Source organism: Tachyglossus aculeatus, chromosome 10, assembly GCF_015852505.1.
Source record: "Tachyglossus aculeatus isolate mTacAcu1 chromosome 10, mTacAcu1.pri, whole genome shotgun sequence".
Taxonomy (NCBI): domain Eukaryota; kingdom Metazoa; phylum Chordata; class Mammalia; order Monotremata; family Tachyglossidae; genus Tachyglossus; species Tachyglossus aculeatus.
This window is the reverse complement of record NC_052075.1, coordinates 48,428,208-48,450,775: the sequence shown is the minus strand read 5'-3', so window position 1 is coordinate 48,450,775 and position 22,568 is coordinate 48,428,208. Positions and strand designations below refer to the sequence as shown.

Here is a 22,568-nt window from a genome sequence, read left to right as displayed (position 1 = left end):
TTTCCCAGTCTCTTTTTCCAGCAGGAAACGGCCAAATTTATCCAATTATTCCAGCAGGGGGAAGCACATTCCCAAGCATCAGAGAGCTTGCTGGTGCCTCTTGGCATTGGAAGCATAATAATAATAATAATAATAATAATAATAACAACAATAATAATAGTATTTGTTAAGCTCTTACTATGTGCGAAGCATTGTTCTAAGCACTGGGGGGATACAAGGTGATCAGGTTGTCCCACGTGGAGCTCACAGTCTTAATCCTCATTTTATAGATGAGGGAACTGAGGCACAGAGAAGTAAGTGACTTACCCAAGGTCACACAGCTGACACGTGATGGAGCTGGGATTCGAACCCATGACCTCTGACTCCCAAGCCCGGGCTCTTTCCACTGAGCCACATCCCAAAGCCATTCAGCCTCCAGATGAGGGACTCCTGGATTATGCTCGGATCCGAGAGTCAGAGGACCTGGATTCTAATCCCAGCTCCGCCACTTGTCTGCTGTATGAATTTGGGCAAGCTACTTCACTTCTCTGGGCCCCAGTTCCCTCATCTGTAAAATCGAGTCCCATGTGGGACAAGGACTGTGTCCACGTTGATTAGCTTGTATCCATTCATTCAATCGTATTCAATCGTATTTATCGAGTGCTTACTGTGTGCAGAGTACTGTACTAAGTACGTGGGAAGTACAAGTCAGCAACATATAGAGATGGTCCCTACCCAAAAACGGGCTCACAGTGCTTAGTACAGTGCCTTCTAGACTGTAAGCCCGCTCTTCTAGACTGTGAGCCCACTGTTGGGTAGGGACCGTCTCTATATGTTGCCAACTTGTACTTCCCAAGTACTTAGTACAGTGCTCTGCACACAGTAAGCGCTCAATAAATACGACTGAATGAATGAATGGATGCCTGGCACATAGCAAGTGCTTAACAAATTCCATTCAAAAAAAAAAAAAAAGAGGAGAAACCATTCTCTGGGCCTGTATGATCAATCTACTGGTGGTATTTATTGAGCTCCGCCTTTGATCAAGGTACTGGATGGACTAAGTGATTGGAAGAGCACAATGGAGTAGTTAGGCACGATTTTTCCTTTCAGTTAATGTACAGTCTAGCCGGGGAGATGGACACTACAAAAAATTACAGATGGAGCGGGGAGGTAACTAAGTGCTGAGGAGGTGAGGACTCAGAGTGTTGAAGTAGGAAGGCAAATAAAGATGGAAGATGAGAATGTAAAGTACTTGAGGGAAAAGAGTTGTGTCTACCTTCTCTTCTTCCAACTACCTGTACAGTGCTCTACAAACAATAATAATGGTGATGATAGTAACTGTTAAGCGCTTACTACATGCCAAGTACTGTGCTGAACTCTGGGGTCTTCTCCCAGACCCATGCTCTTTCCACACTACTTTGATACAATTGATGGATTGAAAGATTAAATATGGAAGACTTCCTGGATGAGATGGGATTTTGAGGAAGAAGAGAGTGGTGGTCTGTAGGATCTAAAAATAATAGGGGGAAGATGTTCCACTCAGGAGGGAGGACATGGACAAAGTGTTGAAGGTGAGAGAGATGAAATTGAGGCACACGTGGGCATGAGATGATCGAGGCAACGTAAATAGGTTGGCGTTAGAAGAGTGAAGTGTGTGTGGGCCTGGTTGAAGTGGGAGTTGAATGAGGAGAGCTAGGATGGAGAGAGCTGATTGGCTGCCTTCTATTACTGTCTTTATGATATTTGTTAAGTGCTTACTGTGTCCCAGGAACTGTATTTGCCGCTGGGATGGATACAAGCCGATCAGGTTAGACACAGTCCTCATCCCACATGGGGCTCACAGCATTAATCTCCATTGTACAGATGAGAGAACTGAGGCCCAGAGAAGTGAAGTGATTTACCCAAGGTCACACAGCAGACAAGTGGCAGAGCTGGGATTAGAACCCAGGTCCTTGTGATTCCCAGGCCTGTGCTCTTTCCACTTGACAATGCTGCCTTAAAGTCAAAATGAGATTACTACCCCAGAGCTTGGGGGAGCTGCAAACTGGGATTAGGGGACCATCAGGAAGGGAGCGGAGACAATAACCCAGCCCACTGAGCCTTCATCTCGAAGACACTTGCACTGGAAGAATCCTGGCAAAGGGACACAGATCTCCTCTAGATTGTAAGCTCGATGTGGGCTGGGAATGTGTCTGTTATATTGTTATAGTGTATTCTTCTAAGTGCTTAGTACGGAATCCTGCACACAGTAAGCACTCAATGAATATGTTTGACCGGCTCCCTGAAATTTGAACTTGAATTCATCTTTATTCAGTCTCTTCAGGCTGGAAGGCCACGGGGTGCGGTCCTTAGGGAGTTGCAGGGGGCTAGTCCAGGGCTAGACTTGGTTCAGGCGGGAAAGATGCTTGGATTGATGTGCCCCTGGGTGGTGAGGGGTAGGGTGGGAGGGAATCCCCTGGGAGGAGGTGACCATCAATGCATCGTCTGGGTGCTGCAGCTACACACTGTCAGCTTCCACTCAGCGATGGTTTTGGGAGGCCAAAGTCGGTCTGCCCAGGATGAGAGAGCTTGGGCTTAGGGCTGCCCTCCCCAAGGGTTTGGTTGCTCAGAGACCGAGATGAAGAGGTTCTGAGTCAGAGCAATTTCAGCTCTGGACTCTGCAGATCACTGGGAAGATGGGCTTTCTGGATCGTGACCAACTGGCTTGCCAACCAATTCCTTCGTGTGGAAAGGTGAGCTTTTTGAGGGATTCATGTGGGATGATCTGTTCCACTGCTGGCCAGTGGCGGGTGAGGGAAGGGAGGGAAGTGGTTCATATTGGCTGAGGAGGTGAGGCATGGATGGGTTTCATGGGCAGTGGAGGAGGAGCCCAGTGGGACGTTGAAGGGGCTTGAGGTCAGAGGGTCACGGAGGGTCCAGCGCCCACTGACCTTGAACTGGCAGTCAAGTTCACACTAGTTGGCCTAAGCAAAATCAGTTTGAAGTGGTTTATTGAAAGGACAATGGACTCTTTCCATTCTTTAGGTCTGTAATGGTGGTGGTGGTAATTAAGCCATGTGCTAGGGACTTGGGAAAACAGGATAGGAGCACAAGTCCAGTTTCCTGCACACAAGAGCAGAATTCCTCAAAGACAAGGCTCAGTCCTTCAATGGCGATTCGAAACGGGGGAATGTGGAGGCCTGAGGCGGGCGAGCCGGGCAGTGACTTTAGAGTTTTGTAGGGCCCAGCTTTACGGGTCCAACCTCCCCAACCTTTGTCCTATATCACACATTTAATCTGGGACCACTGTGATGGAGATGCTTGGGATTCCTGCCTTGCCCCTCACTGAAGGTGTCAAGGTTCTGATTCCTGTCCAGGGGCATTCCCCCCAACCCCACCAGACCATGAGCTCATTGTGGGCAGGGAATGTGTCTGTTTATTGTTATATTTTACTCTCCAGAGTGCTTAGTACAGTACTCTGCACATAGTAAGAGCTCAAAAAATACAATTGACCGACTGACTGACCCACTCAGCCAATCTGCGATTTAGGGCTCTGCTTCCTTTGGCAGGGGTGAGCTTCCCATCCTGGTCACCGTTCCGTCCCAGACCCCTCTGTGTCTTTTTAGGTGGGCTGGATCCTCTCTGTCCTGGATGAGTTGCAGCTCAGTCCCCAACCACCCGTGGGGGTCCTGCCACTGGGAACGGGAAATGACCTGGCCCGCACTCTCAACTGGGGAGGGGTAAGTGTCAGCCCCCACAACCCTGCCATCCAGGGTCTCTGAGCAACAACCAGTCGAGGGAGGCGGTGTCCCAGGGCTGGCATCATGCCCCCCCCAGCCGGCTTGTTCCCCTGGGTTGGTCTGGATAATAATAATAATGGCATTTACTAAGTGCTTACTATGTGCAAAGCACTGTTCTAAGCACTGGGGAGATTACAAAGTGATCAGGTTGTCCCTCGGGGGGCTCACAGTGTTAATCCCCATTTTACAGCTGAGGGAACTGAGGCCCAGAGAAGTTAAGTGACTTGCCCAAAGTCACACAGCTGACAGTTGGTGGAGCTGGGATTTGAACCTATGACCTCTGACTCCAAAGCCCGGTCTCTTTACACTGAGCCACAGTGCAAGCTGAGATTTTATCTCATGGAGCCCTGGCACCCGTTGGTTGTTCCCTCAGAGCGTGGTGGGGTGCTGCCCTCCATCAGGTTCACTGGGCAGCACTCAGGGGCCCAGGGACAGTGGTTGGATGGGAGAGGGTCCAGATGTCCTGGTGGCCCCCAGCCCCTTCTCTCTAGAAGATGGTGTTTTGGCTAATGTTAACTGGAGAGTGGAATTCTCCAGCCGTGATCCTACTGATGATGATACTTGTACTGTTTGTTTGGTGATGAAACTACGCCAAGCACTGGGTTAAGTGCTGAGGTAGATACCAGAAAATCAGGTTAGACACTGTCCCTGTCCCCCATCAAAGTGGAAGGGAGAGCAGGTCTTTAATGCTCATTTGACATATGAAGAAACTGAGGCCCTTAACCACCCCGGACATCGGTCATGGATGGTGTTGGTTCTGAGGCCGATTAATTTCCCCTCATCCCCACCTCCCTGCTTTTCCCTCCATGATGGGTGGGGAGGCAGAGGAACTATAGGTGCCTCCATGTGACGTCTGAATCCTGGGGAATAATGGTGGGTTTCCTGCCTCACCCCCAGGGTTACACCGATGAGCCTGTCTCCAAGATTCTCTGCCACGTGGAAGACGGGACGATAGTCCAGCTGGACCGCTGGAACCTGCACGTGGAGCGGAACCCAGACCTGCCTGCAGAAGAGCTTGATGATGGTGTCCATAAGGTCAGAGACCTTGCCCACCCCCCGGACTCCCACCCCTACAGTTGAGGCCGGGCTGAGCCAGAAGAGAGAAGCCCTCTGGGGGAAGTCTCCAGGGTCAGAACAGCCCCTCCGGGTGTCAAGATCCCTTCCTCTTTTTGGGAATGTCCTCGGCCTCCCTCCTGCCCTCCCCAGGAAGCTCCTCTCACCCTTAGAGAGACCAGTTTCCCTTAAAGGGATTAGGTTCTCACTCTATTGCATTCAGAATCAACCAATCAGTGGTATTAATTAAGCACCTAAAGTGGGCAGAGCACTGTGCAAACCCTTGGGAGGGTCCAAGAGGAGTTGAAGACACAATACCTACCCTTAAGTGTTTAAATAGACAGTAAGCTCCTTGAAGGCAGGGATTGCACCTACTAATTATTGGGCTTCTCCAAGCACATAATACAACCAATGATATTTACTGAGCATTTACTGTGTGCAGAGCACTGTACTAAGTGCTTGCAAAGTAGCGTGGCTCAGTGGAAAGAGCCTGGGCTTGGAAGTCAGAGGTCATGGATTCTAATCGTGGCTCCACCACTTGTCAGATGTGTGACCTTGGGCAAGTCACTTAACTTCTCTGGGCCTCAGTTACCTCATCTGTAAAATGGGGACTGTGAGCCCCAGGGGGGACAACCTAATTATCTTGTATCTCCCCCAGCACTTACAACAGTGCTTGGCACATAGTAAGTGCTTAGCAAATACCATTATTATTATTACAACACAATAGAATTGGTAGACATGATGCCTGCCCCCAAGGAGCTTACAATTTACAGAACAGTGCACTGCACGGAGTACGGGCTCAGTAAATATTATTGATTGCTTGATTAGTATAAAGTCAATCATTTTAATAAAAGTGCCACAGGTGACTGGATAGTAATAATAATAATTGTATTAAATGCTTACTATGTGCCAACCACTAAACCAAGCACCAGGACTGATACATCACAAGTGGGTTGGACACAGTCTTTGTACCACAAAAGCTCAGAGCCTGAGGAAGAAGGAGAAGCTGTAAGGCCCTAAATGCTGAGGGGACCGTGCAAACTGAGGAGAGGGAAATGAATCAGGGAAGACCTTCTGGTGGAGGTGGGATTCCAGGAGGGCTTTGAGGAAACACTTCCAATCTGGGAAGAGTTTTCTGAGGGGGAGACCTCTGCCATGACTGAGGAGCCAATCCAGATGCCCTCCACAGCTGGGACCTCAGGAGGGCTTTTCCTGCCGCTTGGGGGGCTTCCTGTGAACCTCTCCATCTTTCACGGCAGCTTCCCCTCAGCGTCTTCAATAACTACTTCAGCCTCGGATTCGACGCCCACGTCACGCTGGAATTCCATGAATCGCGAGGTGAGAGAGATGTTTCCCCTTCACTCAGGTTCAGGCCGGTGGTTAATGAGCTGTGGCATATTTTGGACGCAGGAGGTGGGGATGTCCTGGGAGGGTGATATCCAGATGCAACCCAGAAGCCCAAGGGTGGAGTCTGTGAGGAAATGTGGGGTTCTGCGGCTTCTCATTTAGAGAAACTGAGTGAAGGAGAGACTCTGGGGGAAAGGGGCTGTGGGGGGAAGCATGATTGGTGATAGGGCCTGAGGACACAGCCTTGATCCCGTGGGAAGGAGAAAATACAGGGAAACTGAGAAGATTGAGAGGAGAATAGTGACAGCCAGATGGCAGCGGGAGACCAAGGAGGTGGCTGAGGAAGAGAAATCCTCAGAACCAACTGATAAAATCAAAGATCAGCCCCACAGGAAAGACTGTCAAGGACCCTGACTCTGCTAATGGAATAGACAGTTTGTTCTGCTATGAGTGGGTAGACAGATAACTGCTCTCCCCAACTTCAAAATGTTATTGAAGGCACATCTCCTCCAAGAAGCCTTCCCTAAGTCCTCCTCTCCTCTTCTCCCACTCACTTCTGTGTCGCTCTTACTTGCTCCTTCATTCATTCTCCCTCCCATCCCTACAGCACATATGTATATATCTGTTATCTATTTATCTATTGATTTACATTAATGTCTGTCTCCCTCTCTAAACTGTGAGCTCATTGTGGGCAGGAATGTGTCTGTTGTTATATTGTACTCTCCCAAGTGCTTAGTACAGTGCTTTGCATACAGTAAGCACTCAATAAATATGACTGAGTGAATGAGTGGATCTGAGGTAACTGAGTTTCCCTTGAGCTGGATTATTTCTGGGTCTCTCTGTCCACCATCCCAGCAGGCCAGAAGATCATGTTAGCTCCCACAGTGTTGAGAGAGAAATTGGGCAATGAAGATTACCCGATAGGTGCCTCTGAGGTATAATAATGTTGATGAGATTTAATAAGCACTATGTGCTAAGCACCATGATGACAGGTGAGGTGGATACAATGTGATTTGCTCGGACACAGTTTGGGTCCCACATGTACACACAGTTTACGCGGGAAGAAGAACAGGACTTTTATCCCCATTTGACAATGAGGAAATTGAGGCATAGATAAATTGATTAACTTGATGAAGAGAAGTAGCATGGCCTACTAGAAAGAGCACAGGCTTGGGAGTGAGAGGACCTGAGTTCTAATTTCACTTGTGTGTGATCTTGGGCCAGTCACTTCACTTCTCCGTGCCTCAGTTACTTCATCTGTAAAATGGGGATTAAGACCGTGAGCCCCATGTAGGACAGGGACTGTTTCCAACCCAATTACCTTGTATTACCTTGTACTTATATCTCCCTCAGAGCTTAGTACAGTTCCTGGCACATAATAAGTGCTTGACAAGTACCACAATTATTATTATATTGTACTCTCCCAAGCGCTTAGTACAGTGCTCAACAAATACCATTGATTTATATATGACTATATGTGTATATATTTAAAAAACAGTCACACAGCAGATAAGTGATAGATTCAGGACTCCCAGGCCACTAGGCACACTGCCCGACTGTGGGGGAGTCTTCAGAGTTTCCAAGCTGAGTCAGATTGTCATAGGACATTCCAAATGGTGCGTGTCTATGTGATCACACACTAGGCTTAGGCTATGCACACAACCAAAGTCATGATTCCATTTTCCCCGTTTGGCATTTGCTTAATTTTCACTGCTTTGTGAATTCTAACAAGCCCTCTCACTTGTCCTCATTTTAGGAACATCAGAACGCCGGCTTAAAAAATGGTACCGCTGAAATGACAGGCTAAATAAAGTTTTGAGAGTCTGACAGAATGAGCTGATGCATATTTTATAATGTTTAAGACTGCTCCAAGCTTTCAGAATAATAATCAAGGGCCATGGAAGGAGAGAGAAACGAAACAATGACAGGAGTTGGCATTTCTTTATTAACTTCGGTCCTGCCGTGCATTCCTAATGTAGCTGGAGCTATCCTGAGGAGGTGGGCTGATCTGTCTTTGAGTTGTCTGTAAGGGGAGATTATAAAGTCCCCTCCGTTGTTACCTGTATTGGCAGTGAAGCCTTTCTTTTATAATGAAGTCATAAATCATTAAGAAGAAGGGGAGTTAGTTGAAAGATGCAAATATAGATGAAATGTAAATGAGAGCCTTATTAAAAGCACATCTCCCAGAGGTCTTTCCCGACTAAGCCCTCATTTTCCACTTCTCCCACTCCCTTCTTTATGCACTAGGATTTGCACTCTTTATTCACCCCTCTCTCAGCCCCATAGCACTTGTGGACATAGCCATAATTTAATTTATTTATATTAATGTCTGTCTCCCCCTTTAGACTGTAGCTCACTGTGGGTGGGGAATGTGTCTATCAGCTCTGCTGTATTAGACTCTCTCAAGAGCTTAGTACAGTGCTGTGCATCCACTAAATGCTTAATAAAGACAATTGATTGAGAGAGAAATGGCATTGGGAGAGTTCATGCTCGCATGTTCTTTTAAGATAATAATAATAATAATAATAATAATGTTGGTATTTGTTAAGCGCTTCCTATGTGCAAAGCACTGTTCTAAGCGCTGGGGAGGTTACAAGGTGATCAGGTTGTCCCACGAGGGGCTCACAATTTTAATCCCCTTTTTCCAGATGAGGTAACTGAGGCCCAGAGAAGTGAAGCGACTTGCCCAAAGTCACACAGCTGGCAGTTGGCAGAGCCGGGATTTATATAATGGCATTTATTAAGGTCTTACTATGTGCAAAGCACTGTTCTAAGCTCTGGGGAAGTTGCAAGGTGATCAGGTTGTCCCATGGGGGGCTCACAAGCTTTAAGCTTCTAAGTTGCTATTTCTTTTATTATGGTGTGTTTTAAGCTCTTGAATATGTGCCAAGCACTGTGTTAAGCCCCAGAATAGGTATGGGGTGGTTGGCCGACTTCACGGATGCTTGTTTCACATAAGCCCCATATCTCTTGGTGTGAGGAGAGAGAGAGAGAGAGAGAGAGAGAGAGAGAGAGAGAGAGAGAGAGAGAGAGAGAGAGAGAGAGAGAGAGAGAGAGAGAGAGAGAGAGAGAGAGAGAGAGAGAGAGAGAGAGAGAGAGAGAGAGAGAGAGAGAGAGAGAGAGAGAGAGACAGAGAGAGAGAGAGAGAGAGAGAGAGAATAGAAAAAGATAATGAAGGTATCTAAGCATAGGGTATATGCATTTCTCTTTCTTTCCCCATTATATTATGGACCAGTGTGGAGTTTAGAGGGACCAGATTCTTCTGCCCCTTTCTTTCCCCGTCTCCCTCCACCTCCCGACTCCCAGTTCTTACTCCAAACATCTCCTGCATCTTCTCCACCAATATTTTGGGAGCAAAGGCTGGAGTCACACACTCCCACTCCCATTCTGAAGCAGACCCTGAGAGAGCTGTGGAGCGCCGACTCAGATTGGCCAATCAATCAATGCTATTCATTGAGCGTTTACTGTGTGCAAAGCACTGTACTAATAAACAATTGGGAAAGCACAGTTAAGATAGAGTTGGTAGATATGATCCCTGCCCACAAAGAGCTTACAGTCTACAGGGGGAGACAGTCACGCAGATCAACTCCAGGTCAAGGACAAACACTCTTAGTGCTTCAAATCCCAACTCTGCCTCTTGTCAGCTGTGTGACTTTGGGCAAGTCACTTGACTTCTCTGTGCCTCAGTTACCTCATCTCTAAAATGGGGGTTAAGACTGTGAGCCCCATGTGGGACAACGTGATCACCTTGTATCCTCCCCAGCGCTTAGAACAGTGCTTTGCGCTTAACAAATACCAACATTATTATTATTATTACATCTTCTGCCTGGAATAACATTTATCCCCTACATCTGGAGGCGCCTCTGGTTGGCCACTAGCATTTTTTATTTGAGCAAATGATGTCAAAATTGCTTTTCAAAGAGCAGTGTTCTCAGGACTTTAAGGCTAGGGATCCTTCTCATTTCACTAAATCAATCAGTCCATCAATGGCATTTATTGAGCGCTTATTGTGTGTAGAGCACAGGACTAAGCACTTGGGAGAGTACAATACAACAGTGTTGATTTCCTGCCTGCAACGAGTTTACAGTCTATAGGGGATGGAGGATGTGGCTGATCTCTAGCAACTGGGTCCCTCCCCTCTGCAACTTCTGGGTTGGAAATGATGGGAATGCCCGGGCTGGAGGCTCAGGTGCCCTGCTGCCCGGAGAGAGATTCTCCTAGGGCTCCTTGGCCTGTCCAGGTGCCTGTTTAATCTGCTGCTCCTAATGAGGTCGTCATCGCAAATCAAGCTTTTCCCTCTCTGCAGAAGCAAATCCAGAGAAATTCAACAGTCGGTTTCGGAATAAAATGTTTTATGCGGGGGTGAGTATGGACCTCTCCCTCTCTCCTCCTTCCTGGTCTTGTCTCTTAGAGCACTGATGGGGTTTCCTGGGCTGACCAGTGTTTGGGGGGGTCCCCATCTACTGGCTAGCTCCTCACTGACAGCGCAGAACATGGGGAGAGAACAGAGGCTAGCAAGGGACAGGGCGCTGATCAATTGATCAGTGGTATTTATTGAATTCTTACTGAGTGCAAAGCAGGGCACTAAGCCCTTGGGAGCATAGCCAAGTTGGTAGACATCCTGCCCACAAAGGGGGAGATGGACATTAAAATAATAAAATTGACCTGGTTATTAGGTGGCTGTGGGAACACAGAGGCTCCATATGGTCTTCCAGCTTTGCTCACTGTCATGGCTCTCCCTGTTATTTTTAGGGCCAATATCTCCTCCTGCTGAGCTCGGGGGAGAAAAAGCTGAAGGGTGTGTCTTTGACGGGTTGCGGGGATCAGAGCTGATATTCCTTTTTAATCATCCCTGATGGATACTTAAAGCTTATAGTGCCCCTACTCAGAAGAGGTCAGTTCTAGGAGGGATTGGAAGGAGGGAAGGGCACCTTAATAGCATGAGAGAGACATGGAGGGTGAGTGAAGAAGAGGGAAACAGAGTAAGGTAACATGGAATGAAGAGGGGACTTCTGGGGGTGGGACATGGACTGGGTCCAGCCTGACTGGCTGGAATCTATCCCAGCGCTTAGTACAGTGCCCAGCTCACAGTAAACATTTAACAAACACCAATAAAAAAAGTCACTTCACTTCTCTGGACCTCAGTTACCTCAACAGTAAAATGGGGAAGAAGATTGTGAGCTCCAGGTGAGACATGGACTGTGCCTGACCCGATTAGATTGTATCTACACCAGTGTAGATAACTGATTAGAGAGGTGATCAGAGAGGTGGAAGAGTGCTCTACCACTGAGCACTCACAACAAAGTTGTTGACCAAGTTCCCTCACCTGTGTTGAATGATAGGCGAAACGGTCATGCCCTGGGAAGTGATTTCCATTTCAGGGTGCAGAGTGGGAGGCCAGCGGGAAGGAAGTAGCCTAGTCATAAAGTGACCAGAACTTAGACAAGGGCTTCATTGGTAGGACTGAGAAGAAGAGGGTTATGGGGAAAGAGTGGCTGTGCTTGACAAGATATTGCCTGGTTGTAATAAATAATAGTAGTAGAACTAATAGTAGTAGTAAATTATCAATGGTATTTATTAGCCCTTACTGTGTGCAGAGCACCGTTCCAAGCATTTGGCAGAGCACACACAACAGATTTGGTAGACATGTTCCCTGCCCACAAGGGGCTTATAGTCTAGAGGGGGAAATAGGGATATGTTGTAGTAGTAGTAATGGCGTTAGAACTGTTCTTTGGTTTGTTGATGTTGTTTACCAAATGGTGATGATGATGATGGTATTTGTTAAGCGCTTACTGTGTGCCGAGAGCTGTTCTAAGTGCTGGGGTAGATACAAGGTAATCAGGTTACCCCATGTGGGGCTCAGAGTCTTAATCCCCATTTTACAGATGAGTAACTGAGGCACAGAGAAGTTAAATGGCTTGCCCAAAGTCACACAGCTAACAAGTGGCAGAGTCGGGATTAGAACCCACTACCTTTGACTCCCAAGCCCGTGCTCTTTCCACTAAGCCACACTGCTTCTCCACTGGTGGGAACACAGTGTTGTCTACTGCCTGAGAACATACCTACCAACTCTACTGTCCTCTCCCAAGCACTTAGTACAGTGCTGTGCACACAGTAAGCATTCAATAAATACCTCGATTGCTGTCTCAGAGAAATCCAGTTTTGCGACCACAGACAAATTGCTGTAGGGAATGAAAGTCAGAGAAGGCAGCAAGGATTTGTGCTAGTGATTGAGAAGATAATAATGATGGCGTTTGTTAAGTGCTTACTATGTGCAAAGCTCTGCTCTAAGTGCTGGGGGGATACAAGGTGATCAGGTTGTCCTACGATGGGCTCACAGTCTTAATTCCCATTTGAAAGATGAGGTAACTGAGGCTCAGAGAAGTTAAGTGACTTGCCCAAAGTCACACAGCTGACAACTGGTGGAGCTGGGATTAGAACCCATGACCTCTGATTCCCAATTCCATGCTCTTTCCACTGAGTCACGCTGCTTCTCTTCTAAAGATGATACCCTTCAGAAGAGAAAGGGGCATGTTAAAGCCACTGAATGACAAGGGTTAGGATGCAGAAAAGGAGAGAAAAGGGTAACTAGGGAAAACTAGAAATAGTGCAGTTATTTCAAGAGACTTTCTCCCTTCTCTTTCCCTGTGGTACAGGCCGCCTTTTCTGATTTCCTGCAGAGAAGCTCCAGGGATTTATCCAAACATGTAAAAGTTGTGGTAAGTACCAAATACACGGGATGGTCCCTTTGGCAAAGGGAATGTTACAAACACACAGAGAACCAATACCAGTCAACAGCTCTGGTTTCCACCAAGTTGCTTGTTCAAAATGTTCATTTCTATTATAGTTCTTTTGTATAGAGGAAATCAAGCCTTCTGTCTGCTCATTGCTGTCACTTCTATGTACCTTACAAGGACAAGACCCCTTCTTCAACGACTTCCCATTTTTAAAAAAGATAGGAAGATTCCATCCATTCACATAGAAGGTTGGAAAAAGAAAGATTGATTGGTTTGGTTATCTGATTGCTTAGGGAGGCTAGCTTCATCAGTCATCTCATAGCCTTCAAAAAGCGTATTTTTCAAGTCAGTGTAAAACATTTTAGGAAGTAAAGTTTCTTTGCAGAGCACATTCTCTGCACACAGTGATCTGTGGTTTTTGAGAGACCTAATTCAAGGGGACACCTGTACGTTGACTTTTGATAGGGTGAGTTTTGGGATTCAGTGGCAGGGGAGGGATAAGCTTGGAACACTGCAAGTCAATATTAGTTCTTCCCAACCAGGGTCAGGGAGCAGAGGGATATGTTGCTCCCTGGTAGTCACAGGTGAGACACCCCATTTGAAAGCCCTTGTTGTGTTGTTTTTGATTGTTGCAGTGCGATGGAACGGACCTCACCCCAAAGATTCAGGAGCTGAAGTTCCAGTGTATAGTGTTTTTAAATATACCTAGGTAAGTCCTGGCCAGCACCCAGGGGGAGTGGTCTTCTGGCAGGAACTTTTCATTAATCAATCAATCACGAGTATTTATTGACTACTTACTGTGCACACAGCACTGTACTTCACACTTGGGAGAGTACAATATGATAGAGTTGGTCAATATGTTCCCTGCCCACACCAATCTTACAGTCTAGAGGGGGATATAGACATTAATATTAAAGAAATTACAGATAGGTACATAGGTACTGTGGGCCTGAGGGAAGGAGTGAATAAAGAGTGCAAATCCAAGTGCAAGGATGACAGAGTAGGGAATGAGAGAAGCTGAAATGAAGACTTAGTTGGGGACGGCCTCTTGGAGGAGATGTGATTTCAATAAGGCTCTGAAGGTACGGAGGCTGATCGTCTGTCAGATACGAAGGGGGTGGGAGGTCCAGTCCAGAGGCAGGACGTGGGCCAGAGGTTGGTAGTGAGATAGATACGAACAGTGAGTAGTTCACATTAGAGGAGTGAAGTGTGTGAGCTGGAAATCAGGGAGGCTAGGTAGAAGGGGGCAAGGTGATGGAGGGCTTCTAAACCAATGGTGAGGAGTGTGGAGGTGGATGGGCAGCCACTGGAGCTTCTTGAGGAGTGGGCAAACATGTCCTGAATGTTTGTGTAGAAAAATGCTCCAGGTAGCAGACTGAGGTACGGTGGAGTGGGGAGAGACAGGAGGCAGAGAGGTCAGCGAAGGGGTTGATGCAGTACAGATTTATTACTGATTTTGTACAGATTTATTACTCTGTTTTACTTGTACATGTTTACTATTCTATTTATTTTATTTTGTTAATATGTTTTGTTTTGTTGTCTTTCTCCCCCTTCTAGACTGTGAGCCCGCTGTTGGGTAGGGACCATCTCTATATGTTGCCAACTTGGACTTCCCAAGCGCTTAGTACAGTGCTCTGCACACAGTAAGCGCTCAATAAATACGATTGAATGAATGAATGAATGAATGAATGAATGAAAGGTTCTTGGATTACCATAGTAGCAGATTAGATGGAGAGGAAAGGGAGGATTTTAACGAGGTTGTGGAGGTTGAACTGACAGGAATTGGTGATAGATTGAACTTGTGGGCTGAATGAGAGAGATGAGTTGAAGAAAATGCCAAGGTTATGGGTTTGTAAGACAGGAAGGATGGCGGTGCTGTCTACGGTGATGGGAAAGTCAGAGGGAGGTCAGGCTCTGTGTGGGAAGATAATCTGTATCACCTGTATATATGTATATATGTTTGTACATATTTATTACTCTATTTATTTATTTGTTTTACTTGTACATATCTATTCTATTTATTTTATTTTGTTAGTATGTTTGGTTTTGTTCTCTGTCTCCCCCTTTTAGACTGTAAGCCCACTGCTGAGTAGGGACTGTCTCTATATGTTACCAACTTGTACTTCCCAAGCGCTTAGTACAGTAGTCTGCACACAGTAAGCGCTCAATAAATACGACTGATGATGATGATGATGTATTAGACCTGTTGAGTTTGAGTTGTTGGTGGTACATCCAGGTAGAGATGTCCTGAAGGCAGGATGAAATGTGAGACCGTAGAGAAGGAGAGAGAGCAAGGGAATCACCCACATAGAGGTGGTCGTTGAAGCTGGGGGAGCAAATGAGTTCTCTAAGGGAGTGGGTGTAGATGGAGAATAAAAAGGAATCTAGAAATGAACCCTGAGGGACCCCCACAGTTAAGGGATGGGAGGCAGAGAAAGAGCCCGTGAAAGAGACTAAGAAAGCAGCCGCCAGAGAGACAGGTGGAGAACCAAGAGAAGGTAGTGTCAGTGAGCCAAGTTTGGATAATGTTTCCAGGAGAAGGGGGTGATCGACAGTGTTGAAGGCAGCTGAGAGGTTGAGGAGGGTTAGGATGGAGTAGGGGCCATTGGATTTGGCAAGAAGGAGATAATTGGTGACCTTTGAGAAGGCAGTTTCTGTGGAGTGAAGGGGACTGAAGCCAGATTGGAGGGGGCCAAGGAGAGCATTGGAGGCGAGCAAATGGAGACAGTGGGTGGTGACAGTGGATGTAGACAGCTCACCCAAAACATTTGGGGAAGAATGGTAGGAGGGAGATGGGACAATAACTGAAGGAAGCCATTGGGTCAAGGGAGGGTTTTTTTTAGGATAGAGGAGACATGAGCATGTACTCTCTATTGCTATAGAGTTCTCCGGGAACATCATTCCTACTTCCCAATTTGCAAGCAAAGCCATACTCCATTACATAATAATCATCCCATTTGTTGGCCCAGAGGGGATTGATCTTTGCAAATGGAAATCACAGGGCAACAATTTGAGAACCATACCCATCTTGTTACCATTCATCTCTTGACAAGGAGACTGTGACCCTTGTAATAATAATAATAATAACGACGGCATTTATTAAGCACTTACTATATGTAAATCACTGTTCTAAGTGCTGGGAAGGTTACAAGGTGATCAGGTTGTCCCACGGGGGTTCACAATCTTAATCCCCATTTTACAGATGAGGTAACTGAGGCACAGAGAAGTTAAGTGACCTATCCAAAGTCACACAGTTGACAATTGGCCCGTTGTTGGGTAGGGACCGTCTCTATATGTTGCCGACTTATACTTCCCAAGCGCTGAGTACAGTGCTCTGCACACAGTAAGCGCTCAATAAATATGATTGAATGAATGAATGAATGACAAACATTACAATAAAAGAAAATTCTGCCGGGAGTTCCCACATCCTCCAGTTCTGGTTAATGTCAGAGCCCCACTTGTATTTTGGGTCTTTAGGACATAACTCCCTGTTGCTTTGTCTACCAAAATCTATAAGCAAATGGAGAAAGGAGTTGCCCATTTTGTCTTCTTAGGCTGACAAAAAAGCTAAAAAAGAAAAGACCAGTTTTGGAACGCTCTTGGTGGCTGTCATTTTACAGGTTGAAGTTGGATTGGGGGGTGGGGTAAATGTTTCTTGGTTATTTCTCTAGTGGGTGAAATTGGACCCCATCACTATGTAATAGGAAGTTCTCTAGAGGTGCTTGGTAGTGATGCTGATAATGTCATTATTGCAGCAGAACAGAAGGTCTGGATGATCCTTCAAGCTGGTTTTCGTACCTCACTCTCTGCAGGTATTGTGCGGGCACAATGCCGTGGGGAAACCCGGGAGAGCATCGAGATTTTGAACCTCAGCGTCATGATGATGGCTATATCGAGGTCATTGGCTTCACCATGGCCTCTTTGGTGAGTATTTTGGCAGTTCCTGGAATTCACGGTGCTCGTAATTTTGGCCAAATGTCTCCACTTTGGAGGGATTTCAGCAGAATTCTGCTCTATCATCACTGCACCCTGTGCGTTAGAGAGTAGGAAAATGATAGCAGTGTGTCCAAGTGGAAAAAGGTGGGAGTTAGAAGGCCTTGGGTTCTAATCCCAGCTCTGTCACTTGTCTGCTGGGTGACCTTGGACAAGACACTTAAATGCCCCGTGCCTCAGTTTCCTTGTTTGCAAAATGTGGATGAAATACCTGTTCTCTCAGATTGTGAGCCTCACGTGGAACAGGGACTGTAATAATAATAATGATGATGGTATTTGTTAAGTGCTTACTATGTGAAAAGCACTGTTCTAAGCGCTGGGGAGGTTACAAGGTGATCAGGTTGTCCCGTAGGGGGCTCACAGTTTTAATTCCCATTTTACAGGTGAGGTAACTGAGGCACAGAGAAGTTATGTGACTTGCCCAAAGTCACACAGCTGACAGTTGGCGGAGCCGGGATTTGAACCCCTGATCTCTGACTCCAAAGCCCGTGTTCTTTCCACTGAGCCACGCTGTTGCTTCTATGTGACTGGATTATCTTGTATCTTCCCCAGTACTTATTGCAGTGTTTAACACATAATAAGTGCTTAATACATGCCACAGTTGTTATTGCATCTCCAGTTAGAAGGAAAATCAGGATGCGTTTATTGGTGTATGTAAAAACAAACATAGCAGTAAAAGAGATGTTTTTCCTGAAAGTTAGCTGGCATCTAATTATGGACACATCCCTCTTTAAACTGCATTGCTTAATTCGGGAAGAAATGGGCATTTCAAACCTGTCCAGAAGTCCAGTTTCTCAAATTGTGAGGGAGAGAGGAGGGTATGGATGCCCACTTCCTGTCTTAACTACAGGGGTGAAACATGGCACTTCCATCTCTGGTTTGAAAGCCACTCTGCTTCCTCAGGTGGAGAGAGCTTCCTGAGGGAGCCAGAACAGTCAGTTAGTCAGTGGTATTTATTGAGCACTTACTGTGTGCAGAACACTGTAATAATAATAATAATGGCATTTATTAAGTGCTTACTGTGTGCAAAGCACTGTTCTAAGTGCTGGGGAGGTTATACGGTGATCAGGTTGTCCCTCGGGGGGCTCACAGTCTTAATCCCCATTTTACAGATGAGGTAACTGAGGGCCAGAGAAGTGAAGTGAAGGCACAGAGAAGTGTGCCCAAAGTCACACAGCTGACGATTGGCGGAGCCGGGGTTTGAACCCATGACCTCTGACTCCAGAGCCCGGGCTGTTTCCACTGAGCCACACTGCTTCTCCCCACTTAGGAGAGTATAATACAACAATAAAACAGACACATTCCCTGCCACAACAAACTGCTCTCTGGAGCACCTTGTGTCCAAATATTACTGAATCTAAAAGGTCCAGGATAGTTCTCTGGAGCCCCTTGGACCCAGAAATGGCCATACAGGGGGCTCAGTGCCGGCCGCTCGTAGAATAGATAATTTTTTCCTTCATTCTTTCCCTCCCTCCCCATGTTATGAATAATAAAACTGCCCCCCTGCAATGCACATGACTCCACCCACTCAAGCCCAGCTTCTTTGAGTGGTTTTTATCTCCAATTCCGCCGTCTTGAAGTTAACTTTCCAGGTCTAAAACCTACCACTAAAAAATCCTCATTAAAAATGCGGCTGACGTTGCAGCTAAGCACAGCCCATGATCATAATCTCTCATATTTCCGTACACTCAAATGCCTGTCAGATCACATTACTTTTATAATGCCTTGGCCATTTTTTTTTCCCCATTTAGGGTGAAATAATCTCGCATTTTTAAATGCTCTTTCCCCCCACAAACCATCGTCTGGTTCTTTGTCTTCCTCCTTGTGAGAAGGTGAATTTTATTTAAATAATGTTCTGTTGGTTATTTTGTTGAAGTAGGAACAGTAGTGAAATAAAATCGTGAGCCCCTTGTGGGACAGGGACCGTGTCCAACTTGATTAGCTTGTAACTACCCCTGCACCGATTGCAGTGACTAGCACATAGTAAGCGCTTAACAAATACAGTAATATTTATTTAGAAACAACTACCCTGAAAACTAAAGGCATTATTTTTCAACATCTCCCTGGCTGCTAGGGACTCCTTAGAGATCAACTCAGTCAGTAAGGAATGTTTGACCCTGGAAGGCTTGAAGCAAGCTACAGTCTATTAACAGTTTAGGATCCTGAACTAAATAAAAAATGCCAGTAATGTTTTGTTCCCTCGTTATTGATTGGAGCCCCTACCGAAGGTATGGAACAATCTATGCTTGCTCCCTTCAGGATCTCTGAAATAGGACAAATTCTGCCAGGAAAAGAAAATTCTATATAAACTCCGTAGCTAGCTTTTGGTCTCAAAGCAGAGGTCCCTGGTTCATTCTTTCTGTTTGAAGTGTATTCCCTGCCAAAGATTTCTATTCATTCCTCCACCTCTGGGGTTTCTGGAGGACTCCACTTCCAAGGATAGACAACTTTTTGTGACTGGGGCCTTTTGAAACTGCTAAGGGTCCAGGGGTGATTTAAAGGAAAAAAAAAAAGCAACAGAACTCTTTTTTTTGGAAGGTTTTAAGGAATGCGTCAAGGTTTCTTTGCATGGATATGCGTTGAAATGACAATTGGACAGTTTGCTTTCGTGAATTATTTAGAAGAAGAAAGGTTATTAAAAAGGGAAAAATATCTTTGCGGAGACTCAGAGGTAGAGGTTAAAGATATGGCCCCTGCTCTCAAGGAGTTTATAATCTAATGGGGGAGGCAGTCGGCCATGTTATGTACAACCAGTGGGAGCATGGGGGAGAAGTGATAATAAAAATATTAATGATCTTGTATTTGTTAAATGCTTACTTTGTGCCAAGCACTGCACCAAGAACTGGGGTAGAGACAGGATAATCAGATTGGTTCACAGTCTGAGGGGGAGGGAGAACAGACATTATATCCTCATTATATAGATGTGGAATCTGAGGCACAGAGCATTGAAGTCACTTCACCTCTCTCTGCCTCAGTTTCCTCATCTGTAAGATGGGGATTACATACCTGTTCTCCCTCTTACTGAGACTGTGAGCCCTATTTGGGACAGGGACATTGTCAACCTGATTATCTTGTATTTCCCCTGCCACTCAATACTCTTCTAGGCACATAGCAATGCTAACTTTCACAGGCCTGTACAACAGTGAAACTCTCATATGACATTGTGAATTAGGCCCCCAGTCCCTCATATAATTTCTTCCTGCTTAGAGTTCCACCCATTTCAGTCAATCAATCAGTGGTATTCGAGTGCGTCCCTCCACACATCCGCCAAGCTAGCTCTCTTCCTCCCTTCAAAGCCCTACCCAAGAGGCCTTCCTAGACTGAGCCCCCTTTTTCCTCTCCTCCGCCCCATCCTCCCCGACTTGTACTTCCCAAGTGCTTAGTACAGTGCTCTGCACACAGTAAGTGCTCAATAAATATGACTGAATGAATGAATAGCACTTAACAAATACCATAATACTTATCATTACTATTATTATTAGAGTAAGGGAATAAATAACTAGAGTCTGCAGATCGGTACATTCTAGAGTGCTGTGGTGGTTGTTGTGATGACAACAGCAGGAAAGGGGAATTGAAGGGGAATAAGGGCGTCAGGTGGTCGGTCTGGGCCTTCAGTAGTGCCCCCATGGCCCCGCTGGCTGGATTCTCTCTCTCTCTCTCTCACACCTCCCAATGTGGCTTGGCAATACACTATCCAGGTGTCCTGTGGGGAGGAGAGAAAACTCTCTTTCACTGCCTTTACTCAAACAGACGCATGTCTGGCTGCTTTGTGAGGTAACAGCCGGGGTTTCAGCCACCTCATGGCCTCCCTCCCCACTGCTCTGTGAGGTAACAGCAGGTGGGTGAGTCGCTGCATGGCCTCCCGCCCCAACCATCTTTGTGAGAGGTGGTTCTCGCCCTCATGAAAGGAGCAAAGCTGCCTCCCCTTGTAGAGCCATGAGGACTCTGCTCCTAAAATGTGCACCTGGTGAGAAGCAGCGTGGCCTAATGTATAGGGGGGCCTAGGAATCAGAAGGACCTGGGTTCTATTCCTAGCTCTGCCACCTGTCTGCCATGTGAACTTGGGCGAGTAACTTCACTTCTCTGTGCCTCAGTTACCTCAGCTGTAAAATGGGGATTCAGACTATGAGCCCCATGTGGGAAATGGACTATGTCCAGCCTGATTAGCACTGATTAGCCAGAAGCAGCATGGCTCAGTGGAAAGAGCGTCGGCTTTGGAGTCAGGGGTCATGGGTTCAAATCCCGGCTCCGCCAACTGTCAGCTGTGTGACTTTGGGCAAGTCACTTCACTTCTCTGGGCCTCAGTTGCCTCATCTGTAAAATGGGGATTAAAACTGTGAGCCCCCCGTGGGACAACCTGATCACCTTGGAACCTCCCCAGTGCTTAGAACAGTGCTTTGCACACAGTAAGTGTTTAACAAATACCATTATTATTATTATTATTATTATTATTATTATTATCAGCTTTTACCCAACCCAGCAATTCATACAGTGCCTGGAACATAGTAAGTGCTTAACAAATACCATTAAAAACAAAATGAAACACAAACCCCAGAGGGTGGCCCTGCATTTTTATGACAGGGGAGGGATGTCCAGTGATCAGTCATTCTTTCCCACCTCCTCTGCCCACACCCCACAGTGCCCTGAGGCCTAGTGGAAAGCCACAGGACTGAGAGTAATGAAGCTTGGGTGCCAATCCCGGCTCTGCCACTTCATTCATTCAATCAATTGTATTTATTGAGTGCTTACTCTGCGCAGAGCACTGTACTAAGTGCTTGGGAGAGTACATTGCAACAATAGACAGACATGTTCCCTGTCCACAGTGGGTTTACAGTCTAGTGGGGAAGACAGGCATTAATATAAATAGATAAATTACAGATCTGTGCATAAGTGCTGTGGGGCTGGGAGTGGGGAAGACAAAGGGAGCGAGTCAGGGAGACACAGAAGGAAGTGTGAACTTGGGCAAGTCACCACTTCTCTGGGCCTTGGTTTCCTCATCTGTCAAATGGGGATTAAATACCTGTCCTCCCTCCCTCTTAGATTGGAGAGCTCCAAGTGGGACAGGGATTGTGTTTAATTTGATTAACTTGTATCTGAGTGCTAAGTACAATTCTTGGCGTAAAGTCACCACTTAACAAACCACAGTTGTTTTGTCAATTTTGTCAGAAAATCTGTTGCCTGCACAGACGAATTTTGATAACCGACCTATAAGCTTGCTGAGGTGAAACACATTTTCTGACCCCCAGTAAGTTAAAACCTTGGCCTCCCTTAGTCCAGAGCCACACAGCCAGATGCCCCATGCTGACATCAATAGATAAGATCGATCAAAAATTTGTCCCTTGAACTACATAGGGATGCTCCCTGACCAGTTTTTCTAGGCCCGTAGGGAGGATTGGAGGTGGAAAATCTCTCCAGCACAACTGTGCCACCATCCATCCTGACAATCACCATCCAGCAGTAGGGATCTGTTTTCCTTCGATTATTCCCGGGAAAGTTCAGGAGTCTTCTCTGCTCAATTAGAAGCAATTGAAGTGAATTTCGGTGTAGAGCATTCACTGATCATTGTCCAAACAACAGCAGCAACAAACACACTCCCGACACTGTCAATCAGTGGTTTTTACTGAGCACCTATCGTGTGCAGAACACTATGCTAAGCACTTGGGAGAGTACACTGCTGAAG

At 46.3% G+C, this 22,568-nt stretch overlaps 1 protein-coding gene across 4 annotated transcripts in view; it reads left to right on the top strand.

Moving 5' to 3' along the window:
• The window catches only part of DGKI (diacylglycerol kinase iota), a 240,066-nt gene that overhangs the window by 121,718 nt on the left and 95,780 nt on the right, over nucleotides 1–22,568 (top strand). For all 4 annotated transcript variants that reach the window (XM_038752352.1, XM_038752350.1, XM_038752351.1 and 1 more), the window contains exons 13-19: nucleotides 3,585–3,698; nucleotides 4,656–4,793; nucleotides 6,071–6,149; nucleotides 10,465–10,520; nucleotides 12,815–12,877; nucleotides 13,531–13,604; nucleotides 16,708–16,819. In XM_038752352.1, the coding sequence (XP_038608280.1) occupies nucleotides 3,585–3,698; nucleotides 4,656–4,793; nucleotides 6,071–6,149; nucleotides 10,465–10,520; nucleotides 12,815–12,877; nucleotides 13,531–13,604; nucleotides 16,708–16,819 (636 nt within the window). The remainder of the gene's footprint in view (nucleotides 1–3,584; nucleotides 3,699–4,655; nucleotides 4,794–6,070; nucleotides 6,150–10,464; nucleotides 10,521–12,814; nucleotides 12,878–13,530; nucleotides 13,605–16,707; nucleotides 16,820–22,568) is intronic.